The following is an 18230-nucleotide window of genomic DNA, read 5'->3' on the forward strand; positions in this document are numbered from 1 at the left end:
TGCGGGGAAGGACCACAAAAAGCAGGTCATTTATAATTAAGTTAAAATATTGGTGTTAAACCTCCAAAGAAAGTGGCTGTTTGGGGACGGTGGCGTTTATTAATGCAGCGGGAGCGGCATCGCCCCATTTCCGTGCGCGACGCTAACCACGCGCGGCGCGGTGTGACCACACAGCATCCCAGGCGTCGCAGATGAACGCGGCTCAGAGAGAGCGGCGTAAGGGCTCCATGGTGAACGTGAACCCGACCAACACGCGGCCGCACAGCGACGCGCCCGAGATCCGCAAGTACAAGAAGCGCTTCAACTCGGAGATCCTGTGCGCCGCGCTCTGGGGTGAGTGCTCCGGGTCGGCGCGTCGGGGTCTCCGCGAATTCTCCCCTCGCTTTTTCCGTCTCTGCTCAAACGGCTGCTGTTGACTTCTCCCACTAAGTTGGTAACTCGGAGATCGGACCCAGTCGGAACGAAGGGCTGAGTTTACACCCCCCCCAACCCTGACCGAGATTTGAACTTGTGCGTTTCTGATAGTGAGCTGCACCATAAAGCCCACTGCATTGGATAATTAAAATGCGGTCAATTCTCGATTTATCTGGCGTAATGGGAGGGAGGGGATAAAATAATACGGTTAAGAGGAAGCGCTTGCACATTTGGCTATAAAAAACAAACATTGTTTACCTACGTAGAATTGGGGTAAAGTAAGTAGACTAGGGCAAGACATGTCCAGGAGAACGGTGGTCAAGACGGAGTGGCAGCCAAAGGACGGAACACGCCTGCGACTGCGTCCGTCGCACCTAAGGAATGATGAAAGTGGCTCATATGCAGGAGCGAGACGAATAGTCGCATTGTGGGGACTGAGAGAGATGGCAAGGCCTTTTGTGAGGGGACAGGTGGGAGGGGGGGTAGCCTTCATCCAGCAGTAGATAAATCGCTCCATTTCCCCGTGGATGCCACTCGCGTGCATTAGGCGTGAACCTGCTGGTGGGCACGGAGAACGGACTGCTGCTGCTGGACCGCAGCGGGCAGGGCAAGGTCTACCCGCTCATCAGCCGCCGCCGCTTCCACCAGATGGACGTGCTAGAGGGACTCAACATCCTCGTCACCATCTCCGGTGGGTGCGGCGTGCCCCTGCCTGCCGGCGACGAGGGGATGGGACTGTGTGCGTGTGATCGTCTCGTCGTCAGCGACGATGTTTGGTGTCTGGAGAGATCCTCCGTGGCTCGTTCCTAAAAAGGCGTGAAGTGCAACTTTCTTGTAATTTGTCAATGAAAGCAATGCAAGATTAAATAATAATAGTAATAATGTAAACTAGAAACTATTTTTATTTTGTCAGGTAAGGCTCACTGAGCTATGTAGCTATTTTTCAGAAGCGTCCTTGCCACAAATGATAGCTCCACGAAGTGGCTTATAATGTCGAAATTTGTAGCAGCTAAATGTAGAGGGAATAACCGGAGGACCCAGAGTAAAATGTACGCGACTACGGGGAGAACATGCAAACCCCAAATATAGAGGCGTAAGGGTTGGGATCGAACCCACGACCTCCTGTATACCAGGCGAGGTAGTTAACATCTCACCACCGGGTTGTTACTAGGGTTATACTAAGGTTGTACTTTGTACAACCCTGTGTCACACAACTTCTGGATGAAGGCCTCTCCATGCCTCATAGGCCATGGGTGGTTATTTGACCATACTTAACCACAGTGGTTAGTTTGAATTATGTGAAATAGAGACCTATGACCGGATTAGACATCACTCGGGAAAGGTTCTCCGATTACTAATGTTAGCCCTGACCGGGAATAAAACTCTGGTTGCCAGGTTACTAGAGCAGTGAGCAGTGCACCAACCAGTGCCACCGCCTTGTCCAGTGGGGGAGCTTCAGGGAAACATTTTCCTTAGTTGTATGCTACTGGACTCTTGAGATTTGACTATTCTGCCGTGGTGGTGGTCCTGTGAGCGATGTTGTTGACGGTGATCACAACGATGGAGTTGGGCAAGAAGAACAATCTGAGATTGTTACTTCCTGTCGTGGTTGGTGATGATAGTCACGGTGGTGATGTTGGTGATGTGAGCAGGCAAGAAGAACAAGCTGCGAGTCTACTATCTGTCGTGGTTGATGATGATAGTCAGGGTAGTGATGTTGGCGATGGTGGCGATGTTGGTGATGTGAGCAGGCAAGAAGAACAAGCTGCGAGTCTACTATCTGTCGTGGTTGATGATGATAGTCAGGGTAGTGATGTTGGCGATGGTGGCGATGTTGGTGATGTGAGCAGGCAAGAAGAACAAGCTGCGAGTCTACTATCTGTCGTGGTTGATGATGATAGTCAGGGTAGTGATGTTGGCGATGGTGGCGATGTTGGTGATGTGAGCAGGCAAGAAGAACAAGCTGCGAGTCTACTATCTGTCGTGGTTGATGATGATAGTCAGGGTAGTGATGTTGGCGATGGTGGCGATGTTGGTGATGTGAGCAGGCAAGAAGAACAAGCTGCGAGTCTACTATCTGTCGTGGTTGATGATGATAGTCAGGGTAGTGATGTTGGCGATGGTGGCGATGTTGGTGATGTGAGCAGGCAAGAAGAACAAGCTGCGAGTCTACTATCTGTCGTGGTTGATGATGATAGTCAGGGTAGTGATGTTGGCGATGGTGGCGATGTTGGTGATGTGAGCAGGCAAGAAGAACAAGCTGCGAGTCTACTATCTGTCGTGGTTGATGATGATAGTCAGGGTAGTGATGTTGGCGATGGTGGCGATGTTGGTGATGTGAGCAGGCAAGAAGAACAAGCTGCGAGTCTACTATCTGTCGTGGCTGCGTAACAAGATCCTGCACAACGACCCCGAGGTGGAGAAGAAGCAGGGCTGGACCACCGTCGGTGACCTGGAGAGCTGTGTGCACTACAAAGTCGGTAAAGATGGTCGCGCAGTGGGCCCTGATCTCCCGTCATCGGCCACTTTCAGTCTTATTACTCGAGCTCCTTCAAACTATGGACTATTTTAATTGTTTCAGCGGGTAAGGCCCCTGAGCTATGTAGCTCTTTTTCAGAAGCGACCTGGCCACAAACGATAGCCCAATGGAGGTGGCTTATCACGTGGACATTTATCGCGGCCAAACGTTCTTTAAACGTGGTGGCCACTCCCACATCCTGCCTCCCGAAGGCAGGAAACCCCCTACAAGCCACGTCGAGTGTGACACGGCTGATGAGGACGATGCCGGTGACGCCACGTTCTGTCTGTCGCCACGTGTGAGAACAGAGTTGAGATTTTATTTTTCCAACTTTTTTCGTGATGTCCAATTGGTCAAATAATAAATAATCAGAGCCCAGCTCTAGGACTGTCACTTTCCCCATCGGCATGTGCCATAAATATTGTTTTTAAATTGTATATAATGAATTCTCATGCACGTGTTTTGTATACACCTTCATTGGGATTATATTATTGGTTTCATGCCAGAAAACGAAGTAGTCATTCGGATCTCTCGATGAGCAGTGGCACCCCTTCGTGTTGGAGAACAGCCAAAGTAAGCAGACATCCCTTCCACAAAGTAGGGGGTGGGGGGGCAGCACTTTCTCAACCCACTCTAACTGGCAGCAATGTTTGTGGCATGAGTCAAACCGATATTTCTAAATCTTAGCGCTGGACTTTAACCAAACATGACAGTGCAGGGTGATGTTTGAAGAGCTACTGGGTGCCCCCCCCCTTTTTTTTCTCAACTCAACAAACCCACATTGACCAGCGTGGTGAAGTATGGTCGAACCACCGCAACGACCGAAACGGCGTGGTTGAGGCCTTCATCTCTCTGGCAGTAATGACAAATGATGACTTGTCGTAACATTGCAATGTTTTGTGCGTGACGTACCCCCTGTCAGTTTTTAACGGCAGGTGTAAACCACCAGAGGCTTATATGCGTGCAGTGTGTGCCGGGTGCGTGCGTCCGGTTACACGTCTAGGCTGTGGCCAGCCTTAACACGGAGGCGTCCGTGTGCGCTCTGTCCCTGCGCAGTGAAGTACGAGCGAATCCGCTTCCTCGTGATTGCGCTCAAGACCTCGGTGGAGGTGTACGCCTGGGCCCCCAAGCCCTACCACAAGTTCATGGCATTCAAGGTCGGTGTCGGTGCACCGCTCTGTGCACTGTTATTGAGGTCGCGCTCGGTACACACAGAGTGCTTGTCACGAACGAACCACAGCACCTTGCTGATCTCGTCAAGGGGCATAACCCGTCTCTTGAACTCCGGTCATCCTCGCAGCAGCGGCTTTTGGCTGGCCGTCGAACAATGACTGTCACGGCAATTACGCGCTTTCAGATGCGCTTCTACGGCCTTCTGGAACGCTGTTCCGATTTTAGGAAGCCACTGGAGATGTGCACTTTTAAATCTAAATCGAAAACTCGTATCTTTAGAACTGCTTTTTAGTGTTCATTGTCTCTCCACCACACCCCCAATGAGCACGGTTGGCTACGTACGGTGCAAAAGAAGTTTAGCATTCAACTTACCGTGGTAGCGCCCAATGCAGTCACCCACTTTCAATAAGGAACTTAATTTGTCCGTCTGCCAGTCGATCAGTAACAACGGCACTTTATGAATTTCCGTAGTGTCGGCAAGGGCTCTTTCTGACTAGAAGGGACTATAAAGACTTATGGTGTTGTTGGTTATGTACAACCTTGTAACATACATTTCAATGTAACCAAACATTTTTACCCTGCTAGTTTTATGTTGTTTAACACATGACTAAACTACCTTCCCATTCCGCTTTAGATCATTGATACAAAGGAGACAGACATTACGTAGCTTCCAGACATAGAAATTATATGGACAAAAAAATCGAGACTCGTATGTGTACGAGACAGGCAATATGCAATACAAAATGCAATACAGGAGACGTAATCAACAACTCAAGCAAGAGGCTAATGGAATTAACAAGCCAGACCAAATGTGAATGATACAGAACAAATACAAAGAATACGTTGCACACGGGAGTCGAACATAATCGTGATTCCAGATCGCTGCAATTCATCAAATCGCAGGGAATAGGCGAGTGGCTATTCGGCGAATGTTACACCCCTAACTCCGCTGCTGGTTGTGCGACGCGGGTGTGCGCACAGTCGTTCTGCGATCTGGCACACAAGCCACAGCTGGTGGACCTCACCGTCGAGGAGTCGCAGCGGCTCAAGGTGATCTACGGCTCCAGCGCCGGCTTCCACGCCATCGACGTCGACACGGGCAACTTCTACAACGTCTACCTCCCCACGCACGTACGTTTTCTCTCCCCTGGACGACGCCGGTGGTAGTTGGTGTCTCGGGGTGGTTCGGCTGCGCTGGTTTCCCTTATGACTGCAGGGGTTGCGTGCAATTATTTTGGTTTAAATCGTGAGCTGCGCTAGGGAATCTCCTGGCTCTCCCCCCCGCACGTCCGCAGGGTCCGGTAGGAACTTGAGAACGTGGCGTCACGTTAGTGAGAGTGGCAGTGTCGCATTAAATAACAACTGGCGACGTGGTAGCCGATTAGCGGGATAAAGCCCTCCCAAGTTCTTCTCCGAGCATTCGCGTAACTCTTGAGGTTCGTGGGCCAGCCGATACCACGCCACGGTGCGTGGATCTTCCGTGGCGCAGTGGTTAGCGGACGTTGCTTCAAACCCAGCGACCCGAGTCTGATTCCCAGCCATTGCCAGCATCCGTGACAAGTATCTGAACAGGACCTGGTCGTCCACTAGGTCAACTCGGCATTAATTGAGTACCTGGTGTAGTGGATAAATATCATTGCTGCGGAGAGACAAAGGCTGGCCGGGCGAGGTTTTGGCCACACCATCTTCGCCTGCGTGTCGTGCCAGCCTTCGTAGGGACTCGCTGTCAGCGCGTCGGCTACACAGGGGACCTGCGTTCCTTTGCGCGTGCAGATCCAGGGGAACGTGATTCCGTACTCCGTCATCGTGCTGCCCAACACTGACGGCATGGAGCTGCTGCTGTGCTACGAGGACGAGGGCGTCTACGTGAACACCTACGGGCGCATCACCAAGGACGTGGTGCTGCAGTGGGGAGAGATGCCCACCTCCGTCGGTGCGTGTGTATTTGACTAGGTCTCAAATGAGAGTACCTGGTGCAGTGTGTCAACATTGCCTCGAGGGAGACAAAGGCAGCTGGGGTGTGGTGCTATCCGCTAACAGCACTTGCTCCAAGAGTCTGTTAAGGTTACGGGGCGGATCTTTGTCTTGTTGTATGCCACAGGAAGTAATGAGGTGATGAAGTGGATTTGATGGGTGTGATGGTGGAGATTATGTTTGTGATGGAGGTGGTAATGATCGTGTGGAGCTGTGGTGTAGCTGTTAGCGCGCTGCCCTACGAACCCGGCGGCCCGAGTTCGATTCCCGCTCATGGCCAACGCCGGTGACGATTGTGAACCGGTCCTAGGCCTTCCCCAGGTCGACTAAGCCTGGTGCGGTGTGTGTACATCAGCACTGGGGATACAAAGGGGTGCCAGGCGTGGCGTTCGCCACCCACCCCTCTCGTGTGTCGTGGCGGCTTTCGTAGGTGCTCGCTAACAGCACTTGCACCATCAGTCTGTTAGGGCTATACAGCGGATCTTTGTTTGTGGATATCGGACTCTGCATACGTGTGATGTGTACATAACAGCTATGGTCAAATAACCCCCACGACCCGCACAGGCATGTGGTGGCCCTCGCCCAGCAGGGGATTAACAAAAGGGCTGTGGACACGCATATGCGCAGGTTTAATGTGGTAAAATAAATGAAAGTAAATTAACTTAATTAGCACGACGTCTGCTTTGCACCCTCCCCAAGTCTTGCCCGTACCTTACTCGCGTACTCGTCCAGCCGTGCCGGCACGATTTATCGCATCGTAAGTGAAAGTTGCTGTCGTTTATTTGTTCGTTGGGCATTTAAAAAGTTTTGCCCCTCTTCTCCCCCCCACGATCCCTCCCCCGTAGCCTACATTCGGTCGAACCAGATCATGGGCTGGGGCGAGAAGGCCATCGAGATCCGCGCGGTGGAGACGGGCCACCTTGACGGCGTCTTCATGCACAAGCGTGCGCAGAGACTCAAGTTCCTGTGCGAGAGGAACGACAAGGTTCGTCGTGCGATCTCGCGGCCAGTTCTCCCGCGCCCAACCACCACCCCCCGCTACCCCCCCACGCCATGGCGAGCTCGCGCCGCGGCATCGCGATGGCGTGCACAGGTCGAACGATCCAAACAATTGTCACCTTGCTGCCGCGTCAAAAATACCTGGCCGCGATCCCAGCTGCCGTAAGCCGCTTGACCTTGTGCAGCCACGTGCCTACAGAAGCCCGCGATTGGCTTTGTAATCCCACGGTCCCGTGCAGGCGTTATGCCTTAACTGCTCCTGGGCCTCTCCTAGGTCGACTTCGCTTCAAATGAGTACCTGGTGCAGTGTGTAAACATCGCCGTGAAGGCGTGGTGCTGGCCACCCCACCACCTCATGTGCCGTGCCGGCCTTCATTGTTGCTTGCAAAACAGTACTTGCTCGTACAGTCTGTTAAGGCTATACGGGGGGGGGGGGTCTTTGTTTGTATGTGTGTGTGTGGGGAACGGTAATGCAGTGGTTATCACCTTGCACTATTAACCCAGAAACCCAACTTCGATTCCCGCTGACGGCCAACATTGGTGACGAATATCTGAATTGCTACTGGACCTTCTCCAAGTCAACTCGGCTTTAAATGTGGTCCGAGTATGGTGTGTGAACATCAGCACTGGGGAGACGAAGGTGGCCGAGCGTGGTGCTGGCCATACCACCCCTTCGTGTGCTGTCGCCGGCCTCAAGAGGTGTGTGCTAACAGCACCTGCTGAACAGCCGCTAAGGCTATTGGAGGAGGGATCTTTGTCGGTGTGCAAGGGAACGTATTGATGTGTGGCATCTTCTCGTCTTGCAGGTGTTCTTCGCGTCGGTGCGATCTGGCGGGTCCAGCCAGGTCTACTTCATGACCCTCAACCGGAGCTCCGTAATGAATTGGTAGCCCTGGGACACTCGCCAGGTTTTGCTGGATGTGTCGAGGGGGTGATATATCAGCGAGGATTTTTTTTTTCTCTCCGAGAATTAGATAAAAAGTGCAGCGGCACTTTTGATCCATGCACCCCCCCCCCCCCAAACCAATCCCTCTTATGATCATCCGGTCACGAAGAGGGGAGTGAGAACGGTTTAATCAACGACGGTTGGACGCAGGCGGTAAAGACACTTCGGTGGCGTGGCGTCGCCGCTATCGCGCTTATCTCCCCGCGATAGAATGCGGGAATTAACCTGTGTGCATGCGTGCACGGAGCGCGACAAACCCGCGGCTGCGGTAACTTTTAAGAGTCGGGATTGTGAGTTTTTACGAATCGATGTGCTCGGCCACGCTTTGCACACGAACCCCAATGGCTCTGATGCGCCCAGATGTCTTAGCAGGGGTTTTTTTTTTAAAGTAATTGTTTTCTAATCATATAGCCTACGCCATTTATTTTATGGATTCTTTTTCCCCTCCCCCCCCCATCCCTCTAAATCTTGTCTTCGGAGCGAGTGGGAATTTCGGCCGTCACAGTGTGATTGTAGAAGCGCCGTTAACACCGTAGCAGATTACTTTATTTTTAATGTATGCGCTCACTTCCTGATAAAACGAAGGAATTGGTCCATGACAGGTTTTAGAAGGCTGAAGCTTCGTGCTTCTGCCATAGGGTTTTGCAAGTGTAGCTATAATTAGGGATGTTTTGTATTCAACAGAAGTAATATTTTGCTTATTTTTTGCACATGTGGCAATAAGAGATGTTATATTTGTGTGAAATGGTAATGACTAACAATGGTGTGGACTGGGAGTGGCTAATGCAACAATGTTGTTGGAACTCAATCCATTAATTATATTTCAAATCCACACCTTGCATTCAAAAAGCCCTGGCCCTAGTATATAAATATTAACACATTTATAAAAGACACAATCTCAGCCAGTAATAGTTGCATTTATTGGACATTGATATAAAGGTTTTTCGATCATAGAAAAATGTATTGCAGCAAAATAGTCTAGAAAGCAGCCGAGGCATCGGACATTTCCAATAATATTTTTGAAAATCAAATCGCATATCCTTGACCTCATTCACAAAGTCTCAACGCCCTCTTTGCTGGGACAAGTGAAGGGAAAGAATCGGCGAATTCTCAGACCAAGTCTTTGTTGAGTGACTGCGCCAATTGGATGAACGTACCTTCTGCGGCTGGACATCCCTTCTGGAGGACACTCGTTTGATACGCACCCCCCACCGCACGCTCTTATCCAGCCACGATTGATCGCAGCGCACGAGCAGGACTTCACCGAAGGTGTCTACGGATCGATTGCAAAGCAAAAGCTGGTCGTAAGCGATTGTAGGATCTTGTCATTGTGAGGATGAAATGAATATCCCTAGACTGTAATAATGCTTCAGACTGGCCTCTGCCATGGGAATGTAGAATTTCCATCCTTTGCTCAGGTCCGCCGCCAGTGCACACCGCTGCATTGCCCGTCCAGGGCAGGGAGACAGACTGATATTCGCTCGCAATGGCGACAATTCCATTGCCTTCTTGCCGCGACGGTTTACTGGCTATTGTGACGGGCTTGGCACACGAGGGATATTTACGATTGTTACAGTTGCGATTTTATTACGAGCGCTCAGTAATCCTAGTGTACTCGGCAAAACCCCATGAGCGCAAGTGGTAACGTTTCACTCCGCCTACTTAATGGACCGATGATTTCTGTGCTTAAAGAACCATTGCCTGGCTCCGGTTTGTTACCTTATTTTACAAACTGGAACATGCACTTCCTACTGTGAAACATATTGCTCTGCTGCTTTGCAGACCCCAGTTAGCCCCTTTATAACAACAACACTGAGCTTAATGGCTTCCTCTCTTCTGGGTAAACAATTTAGTGGGGAGGGCTTCATTTTACATTTGGTTGGATAATGTAGTGTACCATTCTGTTAACGTTTAAAAATAATAGCATTGAAGTAAGTTTTACACCCTACTTTGATCGGCCATTAACAATCACGTTAATGCAAAAACTGAATACGTTAAATAACGTATCGACTGTTGTAATGGAGATGTTAAGTACGTGCCTTTTTTCCTGCAGATTTTGTAGCCATCCCCAAGTAGAGTAGCGATGTATTTTGCGCGACCGATTTAAATCATAAGTTTTTCATTGACTTTACGCAGAGCTGTCGGCCAAAACATTGCCTGGTTTGTAGCTTAGTTTTGCTTTACCTATAAGGACAATATTAAGTCCCCATTATATCAATCACACTGTCTCTTGCACTTAACGCTTAAGTTAAGTGACGCTAGGTTTAACTTGAAAGCAATCTTATTTGTGTATAGGCTGTGCCTATATTAGCGGATGTATTTTGCAATTATTTAAAACTTATTTCGGACATACGAAAGCTGAGGAAACGTGAGAGGCGTTTGCTTGTCTGCTTTACTGTTCTTGCCAACCCTCATAGCAACATTGTAAGTGGTTCACACACACAGATAGATTAGGGCCATAAAAAATATACTTGCATTTTTGGTTCTAATAAATCATGGAGCACATTTTTATATAAACTGTAACAAATTATAAGTGAAAGGGACAGGAATATCAAATTGATAATAGGGTTTTCCCCTTTTTTTCTGGCTACAAAACAGGTGTTAAGATGTAAAAGGTTTCAGTTTGGTGTTTTAACAAGGAATCATGTCTGCATTAATTATTGTGGTCAGAATGCAAACCAAAAAACATACTCTGATAATATATGCATTGTCCTTGAAGCTGATTGGTCCACAAGGTTTCAGTTTGGTGTTTTAACATCTTAACACCTGTTTTGTTGCCAGAAAAAATGGGAAAACCCTATTCTCATATTTTGGTACTGGCAAAGGAGGTCCCATAATGAATATCAATATTTTTTATTGTCAATTAAAATAAAACGCACACTATATATACATCTAAAATTAGGAGATGAAAATCACCAGTGCCTGAGGACCTCGACTTATGTTTTTTATGGCCTTAGTGTAATCCATTGGAGATGTCCACGTGGCTGCATTGTTCCTCGTCATTGTCGGTAGTCGAGGGATCAGGGCCTTGCTACTGTTTGAGATCACGCTCCTTGTCAAGTCCAAAAGCCGTTGATTTGGTAGAGAAGTATTTCGCACCGTCAGAAGCCATAACATAACATGCTTTTAGTGTGTCTCTACAATGCAAAGTGAAGCACTCATAACAATGATTTTGTTACTTATTTTACATTGCAGCACTAATGTGCATTCATTAAAAATATAGAATAAAACAGTTCAAACCCACATGAGGTGGGGCTCATGTTAAGAGTTCATTTAAAATCCCAGGTGTGTGCTTGTACGTGATGCTTTTACCTGCTTGCGTGTGCTTCGCGCAACTCATCGTGGTGTCTGTTGTGCATGTTCCCGGTGAAACCTGGCCAATGAGCTCGGCACTGCGGCACTGAAAACAAACTGAAAACTCGCGGCCGCTTGGGAGAGCCGTCAACGAGCTGCAAAAAGCCAACGTTGGCTTAACCTGTGCAGCATCCTCGAAATGATGGCTCTTGTAATTCATTTCCCGTTGTGCAAATGCATTTTTTCCCCGCTCTCCTCCCCAGATTAAATAATGTTTTGACGAGTTGTAGATAATGCCATAAGAGAGTGTGGGCTTCCTCCAGCATGTGAACTCGAGTGGGGGCGGTGGCAGGGGGGGCAGCGTTTGCGTATAAACTTCGTTTTTGCAGCTGTCCTCTTTGGCTCGCGTGTGCATGTGTCGCGAAGCCCAAGGCGGAAGGTTGCTGCACAGTTGCTCGCTACACCACATTGCTGCTGCTGCTTTTGGCACCGGCTCCACCGCCAAACGACACACGGATCGGGTCGCGGCGACGGGAACGGCACGGAAGGGAGGAACGTTTTTAAAATGCCCCCCTCAAAGGTTGCACTTTTGCCACCCGGTACGACGGAGCGGCGTCACTCGCGCTCTCCTCACACGGCTGCGCCAAGCCATTATTGCCGTACGACAGGTTCCCACGACAGCTCCACTGGCTGCAGACCATATGAATAAAGAGAGAAAAATGTGTTTTAAACATGCATACAAGCGAAGCGGCACTTCATTGTTTCCGAGGGCAAAATGTAGTTGTCAATTCTAGCCCTTATCACCTCCCCACCCACTCCCCGACTGTAGATGGTGAGCTGCCCTTGGTGATAGCGATATCCTGCCATTGATTTCTCTTTCGGGCTACAGCCGGTGCTGGACCTCGATGTCAATGTCCACCGGCCGCAAGCTGCACCGAACAGCTGCGTTCACCGCCACTCCTCCACACGGGTGCCTTGCACAGCTGCCAGTCCTGTACCGGACTCGAGTCGTTGCACCCGAGCCGTCGCACTGCCTACGTGTGGTCTCTCCCACCCCGACTCTCGCCGTCTCGTCTACCTTGGCGTAACGTGTTTAAGCATATTTCTGCACATATTTTCATTCTTGAGGTATTTATGAATTCAGTTAAAGTTAAGTTAAATTCTGACTTAAAGCTTTCGTGACTGCAGGAATACATTCTATGTGTCTTTCGGTAAAGCCACGTAGATAGAAAAATAATACAAATATCACGACGTTTCAATCGCAACACAAGCAATCGTCTTGAAGACGTGTTGCGGTCGTGATATTTGTATTATTTTTCTATCTACGTGGCTTTACCGAAAGACCTATAGAATAAGGTTAAGTTAATTTGCGATGCTTCATTTTTTTGTTTTACACCTTTCCATTTCGACTGAGTTTCAAGAGTAGGTAGGTGGCTGTAATCAAGTTAAGTTATTTTTTATGCATACAATTTATCAAAACAAATTGTAGGAATGTGTTTACAGCTGTGTAGGTTTGTTTTGTTGTAATAGTTTAAATGTTGGTATTTATGTTGTAAAGCATATATAATTTTAATAATCATGCATTACTTTTAAGTTGATACTACTAACGTACCATAAGATATCCCTATATTTCAGAACTTGATAAGGAACTTTTATCCCTTTCAAAAAGTCGAATTAAGAATAAACATTGAAACTTGTGTAATAAAGTCCTGCATTAAAACCTGTAAAATGCCACAAAGTTCCACACGTTGTCTTGGAAGTAAAAAAAAACCTTGCAATATCTCACCCGCGTTCTTTTTATATATACTGTATATATATCTCAAATCTAACTATGTTAAACTATTTTTTAAATATTTTACCAAGTAAGGCCCACTGAGCTAAAGCACAGTTTTTCAGAAGCGACCTGGCCACGAATGATAGCCCAACGAGAAGTGGCTTATCACGTGGAAATATATAGCAGCCAAAAACTCTGAACGCACGTTTCTAAATGAGGGGAAAACCGGAGGACCCGGAGAAAAATCCCCGCGACCACGAGTAGAGAGACGCGCAAGCTCCAAATATACAGCAGGTATGGTGAGGGTCGGATCAAACCCACAACCTCCTGTATACCAGGCGAGGTAGTTAACATGGTATCCAAATTGCAGACATTTAAAACACTGTCCAGGATCTTGCTGAGGACTTTAAAGTACTACTAGATTAATCGGTACTTTTTTACAAGCGTATGATTGCTTTTCACAACACTTGACATAGTCGATGCTTCATTCTGTTCATAATTGGTTATCAGTAAATTTAAGATGGTTCGCTCATTAGTGCATTGTGCTGATTTCGTGACGTGTATGTGTGCGTGTGCCTCTAGTTGCTATCTGGTTCTCAAATCTTAACGTCATAATCCAGAGGTTCCTATAACTTTATCGTTATCCACGACTGGATAACTTGATAACACCACAAGCTTTCACCCCGCGGTTGGTGCTGCACTTGGCTGTTTTCCACGCTTCGAATCGCAGGCTGTCGCGATTCGCATCCTGGAGAAATCCAATAAGCTATGAAGCTCTGTTCACAGACGTCCAGTGGGGGGTGGGTCAAAGTCGCAACAACTACGAAAGACGATTCGAGTGCAAAGTGTAGGAAAGGTAGGCAGATCATAAATAAAATAAAGTATTTAGATTCAAATTGCATCAGCTTGGGCAAGGCAGCAAAAACAGTCCCAGACTTCTCATTTTGGCCATCGAGTTATTATTTCCCACGGCCAAGCACGGAATGCCCTCTGCTTGCTGCACCGTCCCAGAGACTGCTCCGTGTTGTTTGTCGCCCTTTGGGTTTCTCGCCACGGGATTTGTTTTCATGTTCGAGTAAAACTGGTGAACGTCGCAAACCGGCAGGCTGCAGTAAGAAAAAATGACGATAATTAAAAAAAATTGTGAAAAGGTGAAGGCTTTTGGATTTTTATACGAACGGGTAAAGTGGTAAGTTTTGAATGGCCACTGCAATGTGCAGTCCGTGTGCTGACGCCGACAAAAGCATCGTCCATGCCAGGCGGTTTCTCTTTTGAGATTGAGTACACAACCTAGCAGTGGTTATTAAACCTTACCAGTCTCTTTTTAAATGTATATACACCTCAACATGTCTGACATTGGATTTGCTCACATAGGGACGAAAGCAAACTGAAATTTGAAAAAAGAAAAATCCGTTACCAGAGTTCTTTGGCAACTTCGCTTGCACCGCCATTTCGTTGTGGGAGCTGTTTTCGACGATAACCTCCCTCCCTATTAATGCAGAGTGACTTTTACATCGGGATTGGGGACTTATTTGGGGAGGGGTAGAAATCCCTTCTCTTTGCGCCTGAATCCGTGTTGTGATGTAGTTCTTCTCTTTGGTCCACGTGATTTTTCTCGTCCATTAGGCCAGGCCTCACCACTTTTGCACGAAAGCGGTGAGTGGTGTTGCTATTGTTTCCACTGCAGACCAAACCCGGACATTTGGAAGTCGGTCTCGGTCTGTTATCAATACTGTGTACTGTAATCAAGTTCAATACAATACCACCAGATATCGGTACAAATCAATTCCTACCTCCTGAGCACACGTGCCAATTCCTGGACTTTCCCGGTCAAGCCCAGGCAGGATGACACGCCGAGTCCTCAACCAAACGGGGAAGGCAGATTGATGAACCTTGCTCACTCACGCAAGGGTGAAATAAGCGAACTAATGCTCTGGCTACGCTTTGCAACAATTACGGGCTTAACCTGTAATGTTTTTGGTGTAGGGATACGGTTACATCCATATGCTATATTGCACAGGTACTAGAAACTATTCAATTTCCTGTGCGTCTTAATTCACTGCGGGATGAATGTGGCACGTGCGAGTGATTTGACCATCACCGCGTGGTCGTGCGTGGGGTGAAGGTGGGGCAGCAAAGTCGGCACAAGCTCAGTGCTCCTGTCCACCACGGGGGCAGAGTCGCACCCGACCTGGCGACCTCTGGGGGTCATGGGGGTCACCTGATCCCAGCACCATCCTGGCCAGTTCGCGTGGCACGCGGTCCGCATGGGCCCTGAATGCAACACACGGAATGTGACGAATGTCCAATGCATCTCCCCATCCCGATGTAACTCGGACCAGGGCCCCATGAACGTGGGTCCCTGGTGCAGTTCCACCGCCTGCACCCTCGACAGCTTCGCGTTCCCTCCCGCACTCTGAGATTGTAATTGCAGCGTGTCTTGAGCGTCCGTGGCCGAGACTTGAGTAGAGAGGTCGTATCGAGGCTTCGGGGCATGCGGAGACCTGCTGTCTTTCCCGTCAAGTTCACTCGTCCAGTGATGACAAACTATAAACTTTACTTTATTTTACCAGGTGAGGGCCAATGAGCTGTACAGCTCTTTTTCAGAAGTGACCTGGCCACAAATGATAGCTCAACGAAGTGGCTGATCATCGTGTGGACATTTATAGCAGCCAAATACTCTACACGCGCGTTTCTAAATGTGGAGGAAAACCCGAAGGGTCCGGAGAAAAATAATCCACGCGACCACGGGAGGAGAGACACGCAAACTCAAAATATACAGCAGCAGGCTTCAGGGTCGGGATGAAACCCACGACCACCTCCTGTACACCAGGCGAGGGAGTTAACATCTCACCACAGAGAGAGAGACGCAAACTCCAAATATACAGCAGCAGGCTTCAGGGTCGGGATGGAACCCACGACCTCCTGCGTACCAGGCGAGGGCGTTGACATCTCCTCGCCACCACGGCGCCCCTGCCCTGCGTGTCTCCCCCCCCCCCCCGTGAGCTATAAACACACGCGGCAGTGACTCAGTCGGGAGTGATGGTGGTGGCGATACGGGGGGCAGCACTGTACGGCTCCACACACGTGGCGTGGCTTCAGCTGAAAGGCCCCGATGGAAGGAGGCGGCAGAGGCAGCAAGACTCGAGCCACCGTTGAGACCATAAACAAGATCGGAGCTTGAACTTTGTCCGCGCTCTCGATAATCATTTCCCGCCGACGCCTCTTGATGACCATTTTACACGCGTGGCAGTTTCATGTCCGCCTCTAATTTCGCGCCTTAAAAATAAGTTCATTGCGAACGTTGCGAGATCAATCTTCCGTCTTTGTTTTGTATCGTAGCTGTGCAAGCAATCCTGCGGTTTGCATCGCCGCAGGCTTCAACAACGAGCACCCAACAATCTCCTACACAGCTTAAGATCGTAATTGAATGTGAGCCCCAAAGTTGCTGGGTGGTGATGGGCTCACCACCCATACTGAACCACGTTGGTCATTGCAGATTGGAGGTGGTGCGATTCGAATTGCAATGCGATATCTTTTGCTGCACTGCCTTTAATTGCTGCCTACACGATGGCTCTGCAGCCTATAGTACATGTTATGCATAGCGACCGCCAATACAAATACATTTTCCGGGCTCATATATTTGCTTAGCTGAGCACCATTGCTGAACGCCATTTCAATGGGATTCGCAACATTTGTCAATATATTGTTCTTCACAGAGAGACCACAATCTGGGGGGGGGGGGGGGGGGGGGTATTCCCTGCTTATTATCATCATGACCACTCCGGTCCCAGAATCGACTCGGTACATTCCCCGTGCTGAGCAGATGGTCTGCGGAAGGGGCCATCTCAGCACGCCCTGGTGTCGGTGGGCAGAAGACGTTAAAACGACGGCTTGCCCGGTCGTTCCGGGGCTAATTCTTGTTTTATCCACAACTCGCCATCGGTGAGTGCAGCGTCCGAGTAAACGCGAGACCTCTGCCGTGTCCCCCCGCGTGTGTTGACACGGGGGGGGGGGGGCCTTGTCGGTGTCTGTGGGTCCAGCCCGACTCCACATGAAGGACGACCTTCTTCCTAACCCCCCCCCCGCCCATCTTGTTTTATTGCTTCCGGCCACACTCGCCTCGGCTTACACACACACAGTCTCTCTCTCTCTCCATCGTCTCGCTGGAAGGAGGCTTCATATGCATGGTGGCTGTGTGTGGCCATCGCTGATTGCTACACCGATGGCCGGGTGGATGCTACACGCTGTGTGTGCACTATTACATGGGCCCAGTCTTAAAGCAGCAATCTCAGCAAGTACTAGCCGGACTGAATCCTCAACTGTTCTGCAATTGCACTTTTAACCATCCCAAGTACTGAGCAGGGTGGATTTTGCTTAACTTTTACAAAACTACACGAGTTGAGGCACTAATCGTGCTGAAGAAGAATAATGATGATGGAAGTGGCAGCCAGAGAATGTAATGAAATGTAAGAGGTTCGTTGAGATGGAGCGGTTAAATCGGCTCGTGATGGGCCCTTTGTGAGTCAGACTCGTGAGATGGCGGCGTGGGGAAGCAGTCATCCAGCAGTAGAGTAACCATGGCTGATGATGAATTATACGGAACCCTGCTTAATTAATGCCTTCAACACTCGGTGCCGTATACATTTCATGTAGTGACCAGACTGAACTTCGCTTATTTAAAATATTAATTCAAAAGTGCCTCATCCAGATAAAATAACCAGGTCTAAAACGGCCAAGCTTCTGCAATAATAAATTAAATAGCAATTCAGCCATGCAGGTTTCTATCCGACCGAATAATTATATAACACACTAGCGGGAAGTACCCGGCGTTGCCCGGGTCAAAATAATATTTCAAACCTACTCTGAAAAATCTAACAGCAGTGCATACCGACTGTGGTGGTACCTGCTATGATTACAGCAGTGCATACCGACTGTGGTGGTACCTGCTATGATTACAGCAGTGCATACCGACTGTGGTGGTACCTGCTATCACTACAGTAGTACATGCTGTCTCTATAGCAGTATTTATCGACTCTATAGCACAAAGTAGTCACCTGTTGCTTAGACTTATACCCGGGTTCCTACATTAAAGAGTATATGGCTGCTATACATTTCCACATAAGCCACTTTGTTGA

The 18230-nt window shown here is 48.8% G+C and overlaps 1 protein-coding gene across 8 annotated transcripts in view; it reads left to right on the plus strand.

Annotated features, from left to right (window-relative positions):
• Positions 1-13627, plus strand: part of LOC133353788 (mitogen-activated protein kinase kinase kinase kinase 4-like) — a 127779-nt gene extending 114152 nt beyond the window's left edge. For 7 of the 8 annotated variants that reach the window (XM_061570193.1, XM_061570197.1, XM_061570194.1 and 4 more), the window contains 8 exons: positions 175-333; positions 962-1105; positions 2760-2894; positions 3989-4089; positions 5087-5236; positions 5879-6038; positions 6925-7064; positions 7885-13627. In XM_061570193.1, coding sequence (XP_061426177.1) covers positions 175-333; positions 962-1105; positions 2760-2894; positions 3989-4089; positions 5087-5236; positions 5879-6038; positions 6925-7064; positions 7885-7968 — 1073 coding nt within the window. In that variant the 3' untranslated portion in view covers positions 7969-13627. Of the gene's footprint in view, positions 1-174; positions 334-961; positions 1106-2066; positions 2177-2759; positions 2895-3988; positions 4090-5086; positions 5237-5878; positions 6039-6924; positions 7065-7884 lie in introns of those variants that run through there. The other variant, XM_061570200.1, reaches the window with a different exon arrangement.
• Positions 13628-18230: the final 4603 nt, after the last annotated feature.

This window comes from Lethenteron reissneri, chromosome 45 (assembly GCF_015708825.2).
Source record: "Lethenteron reissneri isolate LAM-NWPU_2019-01 chromosome 45, ASM1570882v1, whole genome shotgun sequence".
NCBI lineage: Eukaryota > Metazoa > Chordata > Hyperoartia > Petromyzontiformes > Petromyzontidae > Lethenteron > Lethenteron reissneri.